Source organism: Moschus berezovskii, chromosome 19 (assembly GCF_049115385.1).
Source record: "Moschus berezovskii isolate FMDL1 chromosome 19, NW_MosBer_1.0, whole genome shotgun sequence".
NCBI lineage: Eukaryota > Metazoa > Chordata > Mammalia > Artiodactyla > Moschidae > Moschus > Moschus berezovskii.
Genome location: NC_142478.1, coordinates 71,908,891 through 71,920,322, shown reverse-complemented (window position 1 = coordinate 71,920,322; position 11,432 = coordinate 71,908,891). Strand labels below are relative to the sequence as shown.

The 11,432-nt window shown below is 47.1% G+C and overlaps 1 protein-coding gene across 7 annotated transcripts in view; it reads right to left on the bottom strand.

Moving 5' to 3' along the window:
- Positions 1 to 7,290, bottom strand: part of NF2 (NF2, moesin-ezrin-radixin like (MERLIN) tumor suppressor) — a 68,815-nt gene extending 61,525 nt beyond the window's left edge. For all 7 annotated transcript variants that reach the window (XM_055404456.2, XM_055404457.2, XM_088828314.1 and 4 more), the window contains exon 1: positions 6,697 to 7,290. In XM_055404456.2, the coding sequence (XP_055260431.1) occupies positions 6,697 to 6,810 (114 nt within the window). In that variant the 5' untranslated portion in view covers positions 6,811 to 7,290. The remainder of the gene's footprint in view (positions 1 to 6,696) is intronic.
- Positions 7,291 to 11,432: the final 4,142 nt, after the last annotated feature.

The following is an 11,432-nucleotide window of genomic DNA, read 5'->3' as shown; positions in this document are numbered from 1 at the left end:
ATAAAATAAAAAAAATATATATATGTATGAAAGTAATATTTAAAAAAAAGCAGAAGAAGCTAATGTTTACCAAGTACTTACTATGGTCAGTGCCTGGGCTAACTGCCTATGAAGGTCTACCTCATTCACGCCTTAAAACAGTCCTATAAGAAAATACTATTATTCTCATCTTATAACTGAGGTTTAGAGAGGTAAATCCAAGATCACTCAGGGAGTAGGGGGCAGTGGCAGGGCTTCCTTCCACCCGAGCCAACTTGTCACTTCTACCAGGATGCTGGCTCTTTTCCCTGAGCAGTATCTGTCCAGCCCTCTAGCAGATTTTTCTCATACCTGCATGCTCAAATCCTGACATGACTTCCTACCTAAGAAGGAAATATGAAACAGAGACGTGTGATAAGCTTCTTCTGCCCACATCACCTAAAATAGGATGTGCAGCTGAAGGCCTTGGAAATTGAGTTCCTCCCTGTTTAACAGCTGAAGAACTGAAGCCTGGGAGAAAGAAAGAAAAAGAGAGAGCGCAATGTACCCAAGGTCACAGAACAGCTCCACAGAGAAGCCAGGGTCCAGACACCAGTTTGAATTCCCTCCTGGAAGCCAATCACTGGCCTCAGTCTTGGGCTGTCTAGGATTTAACATCGTACTGGAATCACCAGAGTTGTTCTGCTTTCCCCTGTTGAAAGTCCCACCTTCAGGGGTATGTCCACTTGTATGCTGGGATGATCTGTAATGTTGGTATCTAACCCAATTGTAATCCCACACGGGTATGTGAAAACATTTGGGAAGCCAACCAACAGGAGAAGGAGCCTTTGTTTTCGATATAAAATGATGGTATTAGGCTCTCTCACAACTCAATTTTGAGAAATTTTTCATATTTGACTCTTCTTATTGATAGACTGAATTACTAGAATAAAATTCCAGTCTAGATAAGAAATAACAGAACCGTTTAGCCTCCTGGCAAACTACGTTCAGCACCCACTTTCTCAAAATGACAAATATCAAGTCTTTCAAGTGGAAAAATTCTCCAAAGCATCAAGCCAATTGTGCAATGCAGCAAGTGGTGCAAGAAAGAGATTTTTGCCCCCCATCTCTGCAGCAAAAAAGTCTGAACTGATTAGCATAAGGCATCGCAGTTCATATGCTAACTACCAACTGGTTGTGACATTGAGTCCTTCTTAGAAAGCCACCTACATCTGACCTCAGTGAAGCCAAGAACTCAAGTACCATCTCTCCTTTGTTTCAAAATGCAGCTACAGTCTCCCTGCATTAGCATAAAAATAGAGTAGGAAAGTAAGACTAGACACTTCTGCGTTCTCGCTATCACCATAAATCAAACTACTGTTACTTTCAACAGAATATTGCTTTTAAAAAAAAAAAAAAAAACATTTAAAAGAAATGTTTCTGGCTGCACCAGGTCTTCCCTGCAGCACGCAGGATCTTGAGCTGCAGCCTGTGAGCTCTTAGTTGTGGCAAGTTAGGATCCAGTTCCCTAGAAAGGGGCCGAGCCCTGGGCCCCCTGCGTCGGGAGTCACGGCAATCAGTGCGCACGGTGACCCAAGCCTCCTGTTTTAGGCTGACTAGAGTCTCATCCTTTCTGCCCAGAACTAAGCATTCCATGAGTCCTTATAACAATCCCGCGGGGTCAGTAATATTAGTTCCATTGTACTGATGTGCAAACTGAGGTTTGGAGAGCTTGACTATCTTATCCAAGCTGTAAGCAGTTTAGCTGGAATTCAAGTCCGTGTGTGTCTTATTTCAAAGTCCGTGCACTTTCTACTGCTGCTTTGTTCACTCAGTGGGGCTTCCCTGGTGGCTCAGACAATAAAGAATCTGCCTGCAACGCGGGAGCCAAGGTTTGATCCCAGGGTCAGGAAGATCCCCTGAAGAAGGAAATGGCAGTTCACTCCAGTATTCCTGCCGAAGAATTCCATGGACAGAGGAGCCTGGTGGGCTATACAGTCCATGGGGTCACAAAGAGTCGGACATGACTGAGCAACTAACACTAATTGGACCAGTAGCATTGGCATCACTTGACAGTTTGTTAAAAATGCTAATTCTCAGGACTTCCCCAGTGGTCCAATGGCTAAAACTCTGCAGGCTTCTCATTGCCGTGGCTTCTCCTGCTGTACAGCACGGGTTCTAGGGCTCGCAGGCCCAGTAATTGTGGCACTCCGGCTTAGTTACCCGGTGCCATGTGGGATCTTAGTTCCAGGGCCAGGGATCGAACCTGTGTCCCCTGCACTGGAAGGCAGATTCTTAACCACTGGACTACCGGGAAGTCCCTGAAGACTCTTTTTGTTGTCACAGCTGGGGCAAGGCAGGGGGGCTACTGTCATCTGGTGGTAGAAGCCAGAGATGCTATCTAGACACCTTGCAGTACACGGGGAGGCCCCACCACAAAGAAGTCTCCAGCCAAAATGCCAGTAGTGCCAGGGTAGAGAAACCCTGATACTGCCGCTAGTCTTGTCCATCCTCTTTGGGCCTGGGGTCTGTTTAAAGAAGAAAAACTAACAGCTTTTCACTGCAAAATTATGGCTGAAGGAATCTCACTAAAAATTTCTGTCCCTGTGGGTCAGTCTCTCACAAAAGGTACCAAACAGTAACTTCAATCAGGGGTCACTAAACTATGGCTCATATGACAAGTCCAACTCACTGCCTGTTTCTGGGCAGTCTGAGAGCTAAGAACGAGTTTTACATTTTTAAGTGATTGAAAAAAAATGTAATAACATTTCCTCACTTGTGAAAATTATATGAAACTAAAATCTCAATGTCCATAAAGAAAACTGTACTGGAAAAAAGCCATATCCATTATTTTTCATTTCAAGAAAGGCTGTGTTTTTTCCTTCACCCACCACGCTGCTTAGCATGGCATGCAGGATCTTAGTTCCCCAACCAGGGATCGAACCTGTGTCCCCTGCAGTGGAAGCTGGGAGTCTTAATCACTGGACCACCAGGGAAGTCCCAGAGTACCAGTTTTACACTTCCTTTGTTATATTTTTTCCTAAATATTTTATACTTAAAAATATATATTTATTTATTTATTTGGCTGTACCTAGTCTGTTGTGGCATGTGGGATCTAGTTCCCTGACCAGGGATCGAACCCGGGCCCCCTACACTGGGAGCATGATGTCTTAGCCACTGGACCACCAGGGAATTCCCTATTTTATACTTTTTGATGCTACTATAAATAGCATTTCTTAATTTCATTTTCAGATTGTTCATTGCAGACATACAGAATTACATTTAGTTTTTTTAATGCAGAATTTCCATATAATTTTTACTTTTATTTTTCAATTAATTAATTTATTTGGCCACATTGGGTCTTAGTTGCAGCACGTGGAACTTTGTTGTGTCATGTGTTTCTATGTTATAGGTCCAACAGTGCATTATATACAAATAGCATTGTATATTATATACAAAATTACTTTATACAATTGCATCTGACGTCACTTAAAAGTAGAAAGGAGAAGAATCTATTTATACTGTCTATATAATTCTTTAATTACCTTTACGGGTGATCCTTGATTTCTTTCATTTGGATTTGAATTACTATCTGGGGTCACTTGCTTTCAGCCTGAAGAACTTCCTTTAATATTTCTTGTAGGTGGGTCTCAAAACAACAAATTCTGGTTTTGTTTATCTGGAAAAGTCTTTAACTTTTTTTTTGTAAAGTCCGTTTCATTTATAGCCAGCTATGTTGGATACAGAATTCCTAGTTCACAAGCTTTTTACTTTGAGCGCTTGGAACGTTATACCACTGCCTCTGGCCTCCATAGCTTCTGCTGAGAAGTTAGCTGTTAATCTCACTGGGGTTCCCTTAAAAGTGCCAAGTCGTTTTTCTCTTGCTGCTTTTGGGATCTCCTCCTTGTCTGACTTTCAGCATTTTTACCATGATGTGTCTGTGAATCTTTGTTTTCATCCTCCTTGGAGGTCACTGAGCTTCCTGAATATACTGGTTATTCTTTTTCAATTAATTTAGGAAGTTTCAGCCAATTTGGGGGGAATATTTTTTCTCACTCCTCTCCTTCTGGTAGTTGCTTTACATATATGTTGATGCAATGAATGATCCTCACGTTTCTCTGAGACTCAGTATATTTTTCTTCATTCTTTTTCTCTTTACTCTTCAGCTTCCATAATCTCCATCCATCAATCTTCAAGTAAACTAATTATTTCCTCTGCCAGTTGGAATGTATTTTGAGCCCCTCTAATTAATTTATTTCAGTCATTATATTTCCCAACACCAGAATTTTAATTTGGCTCTTTCCATAATTCCTGTCTCTTTTATTGGACTTCCCTGGTGGCTCAGTGGTAAAGAATCTGCCTGCCAATGTGGGAGACCTGGGTTTGATCCCTGGGCCGGGAAGAGCCCCTGGAGAAGGAAATGGCAACCCACTACAGTATTCTTGCCTGGGAAATCCCATGGGCAGAGGAGCCTGGTGGGCTACAGTCCATGGGGTCGCAAAAAGAGTCAGTCACGAATTAGCCACTAAACAACAACAACAATCTGTTAATATTCTCTAGTTGATGCAAAAACATCATTATACCTTTAATCATGCTTTCCTTTAGTTCTGTGAACACATTTATAGCAACTCTAGGGAGCGGTTCTCCGCCCTCACCCTGCTGCTGCTGCTGCTGCTAAGTCACTTCAGTCGTGTCCGACTCTGTGTGACCCCATAGACGGAGGCCCACCAGGCTCCCCCGTCCCTGGGATTTTCTAGGCAAGAGTACTGGAGTGGCTTGCCATTGCCTTCTCCGGCCCTCACCCTAGGCATGTTGTTATTTGCTTGCTGTTGAGTAACAGCCTGGACTGTTCTAGTGAAATTTATTTCCCTCTGATGGTGTGAACGCCTATGTTGTTGCTCCTCAGGGAGCCACATCTTTGGGTTTGCCCAAAGTCAACCAAGATGACAATGGTCTTAGTAGGACACTCTTCCTCTCTTTCCCTGATCACACCCAACTGTTGAAAGTGAAAGTGTTAGTGGCTCAGTCATGTCCCACTCTTTATGACCCCTAGGACCGCCAGGGTCCTCTGTCCATGGGATTCTCCAGGCAAGAATACTGGACTGGGTGGCCATTCCCTTCTCCAGGATATCTTCCCAACGCTGGGATCAAACCCAGGTCTCCCTCACTGCAAGCAGATTCTTTACCATCTGAGCTACCAGGGAAGGACCCAACTGTTACACTCCACTATTGTGATATATTGCTCTATCTATTATTTCCAACAATACCCTAGAGCATAACTTGTTTTACAAAGTAATCTAATCAAAAGGTGGCTCTTCTGAAAGAACCATTTCTGAGATCAGTGTCTGACATTTTTTTCTGACCAGGAGGGCTCTTCCTAGCTTCCTGCAAACTAGCTGCCTACAGTAGTATCTCATTAAATCCACAGATCTCCTTCCAATTGCCTTTCACCAAAACCTTCACAGTTCTGGAGAGCACCCTTAGGCATAAATTGCTCCAGTCTCTACTGCAAATGAAGTCAATGCTTTTGGGAAGAGATTAGAAGCTAAGGGTTTTAAAGCCTGCTTCTCCCTCCAGGCAAAATCTCTGAGCTCTTGACAGAAGTTTGGGGGAGGGGGGGCGGGGCGGGGGTCAGTTTGAAGTCCTCTGTTCGTCTCTCTTGGTTGGTACCACCCATCTCACAAGCTGAGGGTGAGGATAGAACCATTGGGAATCCAGTAATCTTGGTGACCAACGCCCAGAGTACACAGGACTGAGCCTCAGTATCAAGCAGCCTTGGGCAGGAGAAGCCCTAAAGTAATGCTCCTTCTGGGAAGAAAGCTGTCGGGCTGGGAGCTGGGGAGGGGAGGGAGCCCAGTGTCCTGGGTTGCAGCCGTCCAGAGCTGAGAGCAGGAGGGTGGCAGTGGTCTTGGTTCAAATATTAATACTGCAAACTCCTGGGACTTTCCCTGTGGTCCAATGGTTAAGACTCTGCTCTTTCACTGAAGAGGGCGTGGATTCCCGGTTGGCGAACTAAGATAAGGCATGCCTCGCAGCAAAAACAAAAACAAATACCACAAACTCTTGCCTTTCTTACCGAATTTTCATAGATTTTCTTGAGTAGATGTTTTTTCACTTGATGCTTGCTTGCCCTCAGGACAATTTCCAGAGGGGTTAAGCTGAGTTGTTTGGAGAAGTAAGTGAATGAATGTCAGACACTTAAGTATTCAATATATGATACCTGTTACAGGACAGAAACTGTATGCAAAGTTTAAGATATTATCACTTTCCTCAAAGAATTTTCTCTAGAAAAGTTAGGCTGTGAAAAAGGGAAACAATATACTTTCCCAACGAGATGCAACTTTTAACACCTATGACTTATTATATCATCTTATAAAGTTGAAACTCTAAAGAGCCGGAGCTTAAGCGCGACACGGAGAACTAGAATTCGCTACCACTGATGCTTTCAGACTTATGCAGTAACAATGAATGAAAACCTTCAGGAAGTGCTTCCAAACCCAAAAGCCCCATTGAAAAAAAGCAGTAATTATCTTTAACGTGAAGATTTGGGCCTAGATGGCCCCTTCCAGATCTGACCGACTCTATCTTTGCCCAGAGATAATATATAACAGAATCCCGAAGTTTCCACCTTGACTGTCACCGCAGCAAGGGCACCCGGGTCGGTGCCGGACCCAAACCCGGGCCGGATCCCAAAGGGCTGCCCTTCGCCGCAGCCCGTCGGGGCTGCCGGCCAGTTACCTCGCAATTGAACTCCATCTCCGCGTCCATGGTGACGATCCGCACGGTGAATGTCTTAGGCTGCTTCCTCTTGAGCGAGCTGAAGCTCATTCGGGAAGCGATGGCCCCGGCCATGGCGCGGGGCTCAGGCGCAGGACCCTCGCGCCCCCAGGCCTGCGCTCGGGACCTTTTAGCCTCCCTGGAGGAGGCGCACAGGCCTCAGGGCCACCATGGTGGCCGGCCGGCCGGCCCGGGAGCTGTCTGAGCGGCGCGGGCCCCCAGCGGCCAGCATGGGCCGCGAGGACCCTGCCCAGGAACGGAAAGGGGAGTCCCGGGGGCGGACCCTGACGGCCCCGGGCAAGGATCGCGATCCGGGACCGACGGGGCGGGCACGGCCCGGCTCTCCGGGACTCGGGCCGGGGACGCTGGGAACGCCCGCGGACGGGGCCCCTAGACGGCTGCCCAGAGCCCGCGCGCCTCTCAGCGGCCGGCGGAGGTCTCAGGGCCGCGCCGCAGCCGGGCGCGCACGTGCGCGCGTGGCTGTCACCGTCCTCGCTCCGCGCGCCCGCGGGAAGCGTCCCCTCCCCGCAGCCCCCGGCCTGCTCCCCGCCCCGCCCTCGGGCCCCCAAGATCACTACACACGATGCAACCCAACCCGGCGGCTGCCGCCCGGACACCGCGGTTGGCTGAGGGCTCCGAAGGAGGCGGGACTTTCCCGCCGTGTCCCACCCTCTTCGGCAGCACTTCACCAATTGGAAGTTCAGATCTAATTGGAGGCGCGGGCCTGAGCTCGCCGTTGAGTGGCTGCGGTGGCAGTCACTCCGAGCGCTTTTGTTTTGTAAGGGGTACGCCTCCTCTAGCAAGACTGGTTGAGGTGTCTGAGCCCCGCCGACCTTTTCCCGGGAAAACACGTAGAGGCTGGTACCCGGGCGCGAGAGACGCGTCACCCCCTATTCCCGTGAGGGACTGCCCTCCGGACCAAGTCGGCGCCAGGTGTGGCGCCCCAGGGGATCGTGTTTCTGACACCGGGTGGATAAGCCTGTTGAGCACTTAATTAGTTACGTGTGCAGACCTCTGTGTTTCTCAAACTCTCAAATCACTTGTGGAGGCCGTTTAGGTAGCCAGCGCTTAGCGCCCTCCACCCCCACCCCACCCCGGAATCCTGCTTCTTTTTAGGGAGAAATTCTAATTATTACCGAGGGTAATCGTTGTTCAGTCGCTAAGTCGTGTCGGAGTCTTTGAGACCCCATGGAGGGGTGTGGGTAATAATTGTACCTACCCCACGGGATTGTTGAGGCGTATAAAGCTTTAGAACGTGGCTGGTCTTTTTGGTCAAATCCTAAGAAATTGCTCTTTTTGTAGATACTTTCCCCCCCTCCCCTCAAAGAAGGTATTCTGGGGGAATTCCCTGGCAGTCTAGTGGTTAGGATTATGGGCTTTCACTGTGGGAGTTCAGTACCTGGTCAGGAAACTAATATCCTGCAGGCGGCTGGGGCGTAGCCAAGCAAAAGGGAAAAAGAAAGCATTTTTCATTTTTTACTCTCTGATTTCCAGTTTTGGATCATAAACATATATTATGTTTTACTGTCATCAAGGGTTATATGGATGTGTGTGTGAGAGAGAGATGGGGGGATATACTTTTCTTTATTTAAAAAAATGTTCAATTTTAAAATGAGACTCAGTGGTTGAATACCTGAATGGCTGAACGAGACACATTCCACAAATGTTAGCCGTTAGCATCGCCGCCCCCTACAGGTGAAGAAGCAAAGTCAGCATGACCGAGTTACTTGCTGGCTCTCATACACGTTCAGTTCAGTTCAGTTCAGTCGCTCAGTCGTGTCCGACTCTCCGCGACCCCATGAATCACAGCACGTATTAGTAAAGTCGCTCAGTCGTGTCCGACTCTTTGCGACCCCGTGGACGGCTTCTCCGTCCTGGGATTCTCCAGGCAAGAATACTGGAGTGGGTTACCATTTCCTTCCCCAGGGGATCTTCCCGACCCAGGGATCAAACCCAGGTCTCCCGCATTGGAGGCAGATGCTTTAACCTCTGAGCCACCAGGGAAGTCCATACACATAGTGAGAGGCAAAGCTGGGACCCAAACCCAAGCCTGTCCCACCGGAGGCTGCTGGTCTTTTACTCTGCTCTCCTCCCCTGGTTGTTGTCCAGTTGCTAAGTCGAGTCCAGCTCTGCGACCCCACGGACTGCAGCACACCAGGCTTCCCTGTCCTTCACCATCTTCTGGAGCTGGCTCAAGTTCACATCCCTTGAGTCAGTGATGCCATCCAACCACCTCATCCTCTGCTGCCTCCTTCTCCTCCTGCCCTCAACCTTTCCCAGCATCCAGATCTTTTCCAATGATTTGGCTGTTCGCATCAGGTGGCCAAAGTATTGGTGCTTCAGCATCAGTTTTTCCAATGACTATTCAGGGTCAATTTCCTTTAGGATTGACTAGTTTGATCTCCTTGCTGTTCAAGGGACTCTCAAGAGTCTTCTCCAGCACCACAGTTCAAAAGCATCAATTCTTCGGCTCTTAGCCTTCTTTACGGTCCAACTCTGACATCTGTGCATGACTACTGGAAAAACCATTGGTGGCTTCTAAATTGCCTGTTTCAGCCCCAAGATGGTGAACTACAGTTCTAGAGCACTCAGCAGAGGCTGTTGCTATAACTATACTAATAGCATAAATTTGCTCTTCCCTGTGGGCCCCTGCAGTGCCTGTGAAGCAACCATCAGGCCCCAGGAATCATTGGCTGGCACACCCAGCAAGGCTGCCAGGCTGCTTTGGAGGAACTTTATGTCCTACCAGCTGCTAGCAAATTTTCCCCACCAAACTGATTGTTTAGGGCACTGTGGGCTTAGCGTGGGAGTATCTTTATTTTCATTGCTTTGGTTCATCCCTGCAGGTGGGAAAACCAGGCTGGATTCTCCTATGGGCTCCCCATAGGGGCGACAAATCAGGGCTTTAACCCAGGGCCAAGATTGCTGGCAGAAAATAAGTGACTTTGGGAACCCACTTAGGAGTAGCATGAGGAGGTGGATCAGAGAGCAGGGACTGAAGATGACAGTAATGGCCAGTAATAGCTTGTTTTTATGGAAGGCTTACTAGGTGCTAGGCGCTGGGCTAATTGGCCAAACATGCCGTTGAGATTCCTGGGGGACCTCCAGGCAGATGTGTGGGTCTGGACCTCGGAAGGGAGGCCAGGGCCATGAGTCAAAATAGATGTGGTAGAATATTATGCTGGCATTAAAAGTGCTGTTAACTTTTAATAAATAGAGACGGTAGTAGCAGGTAGCAGATAAGGTTTTGAGAAGGAAAATTTTAGGTAGGTCTCGCTAAGAAAGGACTGACATACAGACACCAGTTACTAACTATCTGTTGCATGAATAGGGAAGGACATGAGGAAATACTTACAGTCTCAAACTATGGGAACAATGTTAATAGCTGCCATATATTTAAGTGCTTACATAAGGTACTTTGCAAAGTGCTATGAATTCTTCTGATCTTTATCAAAACCCAGCTTGGTAGGTATATATCCCTTGTTTATATGTGGGGAAACTGGATAAGGGTGAAATGAAGTAATTTACTCCAAAGCATGATTGGTAGATTTGCAATATGCGTACAGGGCTGTTTTAATCCAGATCTCATCTGACTTACATTTTGTTCCTTCATTCTTTCAGAAGATCAGTGGTGCTCCAGGTAACATCTTTTCCCTCCAAGAGGGCATTTGGCAGTGTCTGGATATTTTTTGTTGTTGTTGTTGTGACAACCAGGAGGTGCAGACTGTCCCCTACATGGGAAGGTTGAGGATGTGCGACCTGGGACCTAAGACTTCTGAGGTCATAGCTGGGATGTTCCAACGTGCTACCTTGAAGCACTGAACCTGGATGAAAGCATCTGCAGATAACAGCTCCTACCTGAATAACGGTGAGTAAGAACCTCCGAGGCCTCAGCAACCTTGTAGAGAGCACCTCAGTGGTGCTGTCTCTCTTCATTTCGGGCCTGGGGTTGAAGATCCTTGAATTTGCCCAGGCTGTCACCTGCAGTGTTGGAAGCAGGCAGACCTGAGTAGGAATTTCTACCTTACCTTGACCTTGGGCATAATTTAGCTTCTCTGAGCTTCAGTTACCTCATCTGTAAAAATGGGCATAATAGTAATATGACATGTTTAAAAGCCCCTCTTAAATGCAAATTATTATTTATTGAGTGCCCTCTGTGTCTAACATGCTGTGTAACCTTGAAAAGGTCTTTACCATTTCTGGACCTCCATTTTATTCACACTTAAAATGGGAGAATAAGGGGATTTACCAATGGTCGGTGGTTAAGAATCTGCCTTGCAATGCAGGGGAAGTGGGTTCAATCCCTGGCTAGGCAACTAACATCCCACGGGCCACAGGCAACTGAGCCCTCATGCCACAACTATTGAGCCTGTGTGCCCTGGAGCCTGCATCAGCTAAGACCCAACATAACCAAATAAATAAATAATTTTTTAAAATGAGAATAGGAAATGGGATTGCAAATAGCAAAGCCTCATAGCACACATAAGTGGGACTTTAACTGGGGTTCATTTTCATATGCATGCATTTGATTTAATTCTCATGATTATATAGGTTATTATGCCCATTTGACTGTTAAGAAAACAGAGGGACCCAAAGCTGAGTTATTGGCCAAAGACTACGCAGCCAAATAGAGAAACCACTTGGATCCCAAACCCAGGATTTTAGCCCGGGCCCACGGACTGCCAAGGACAGCGTGC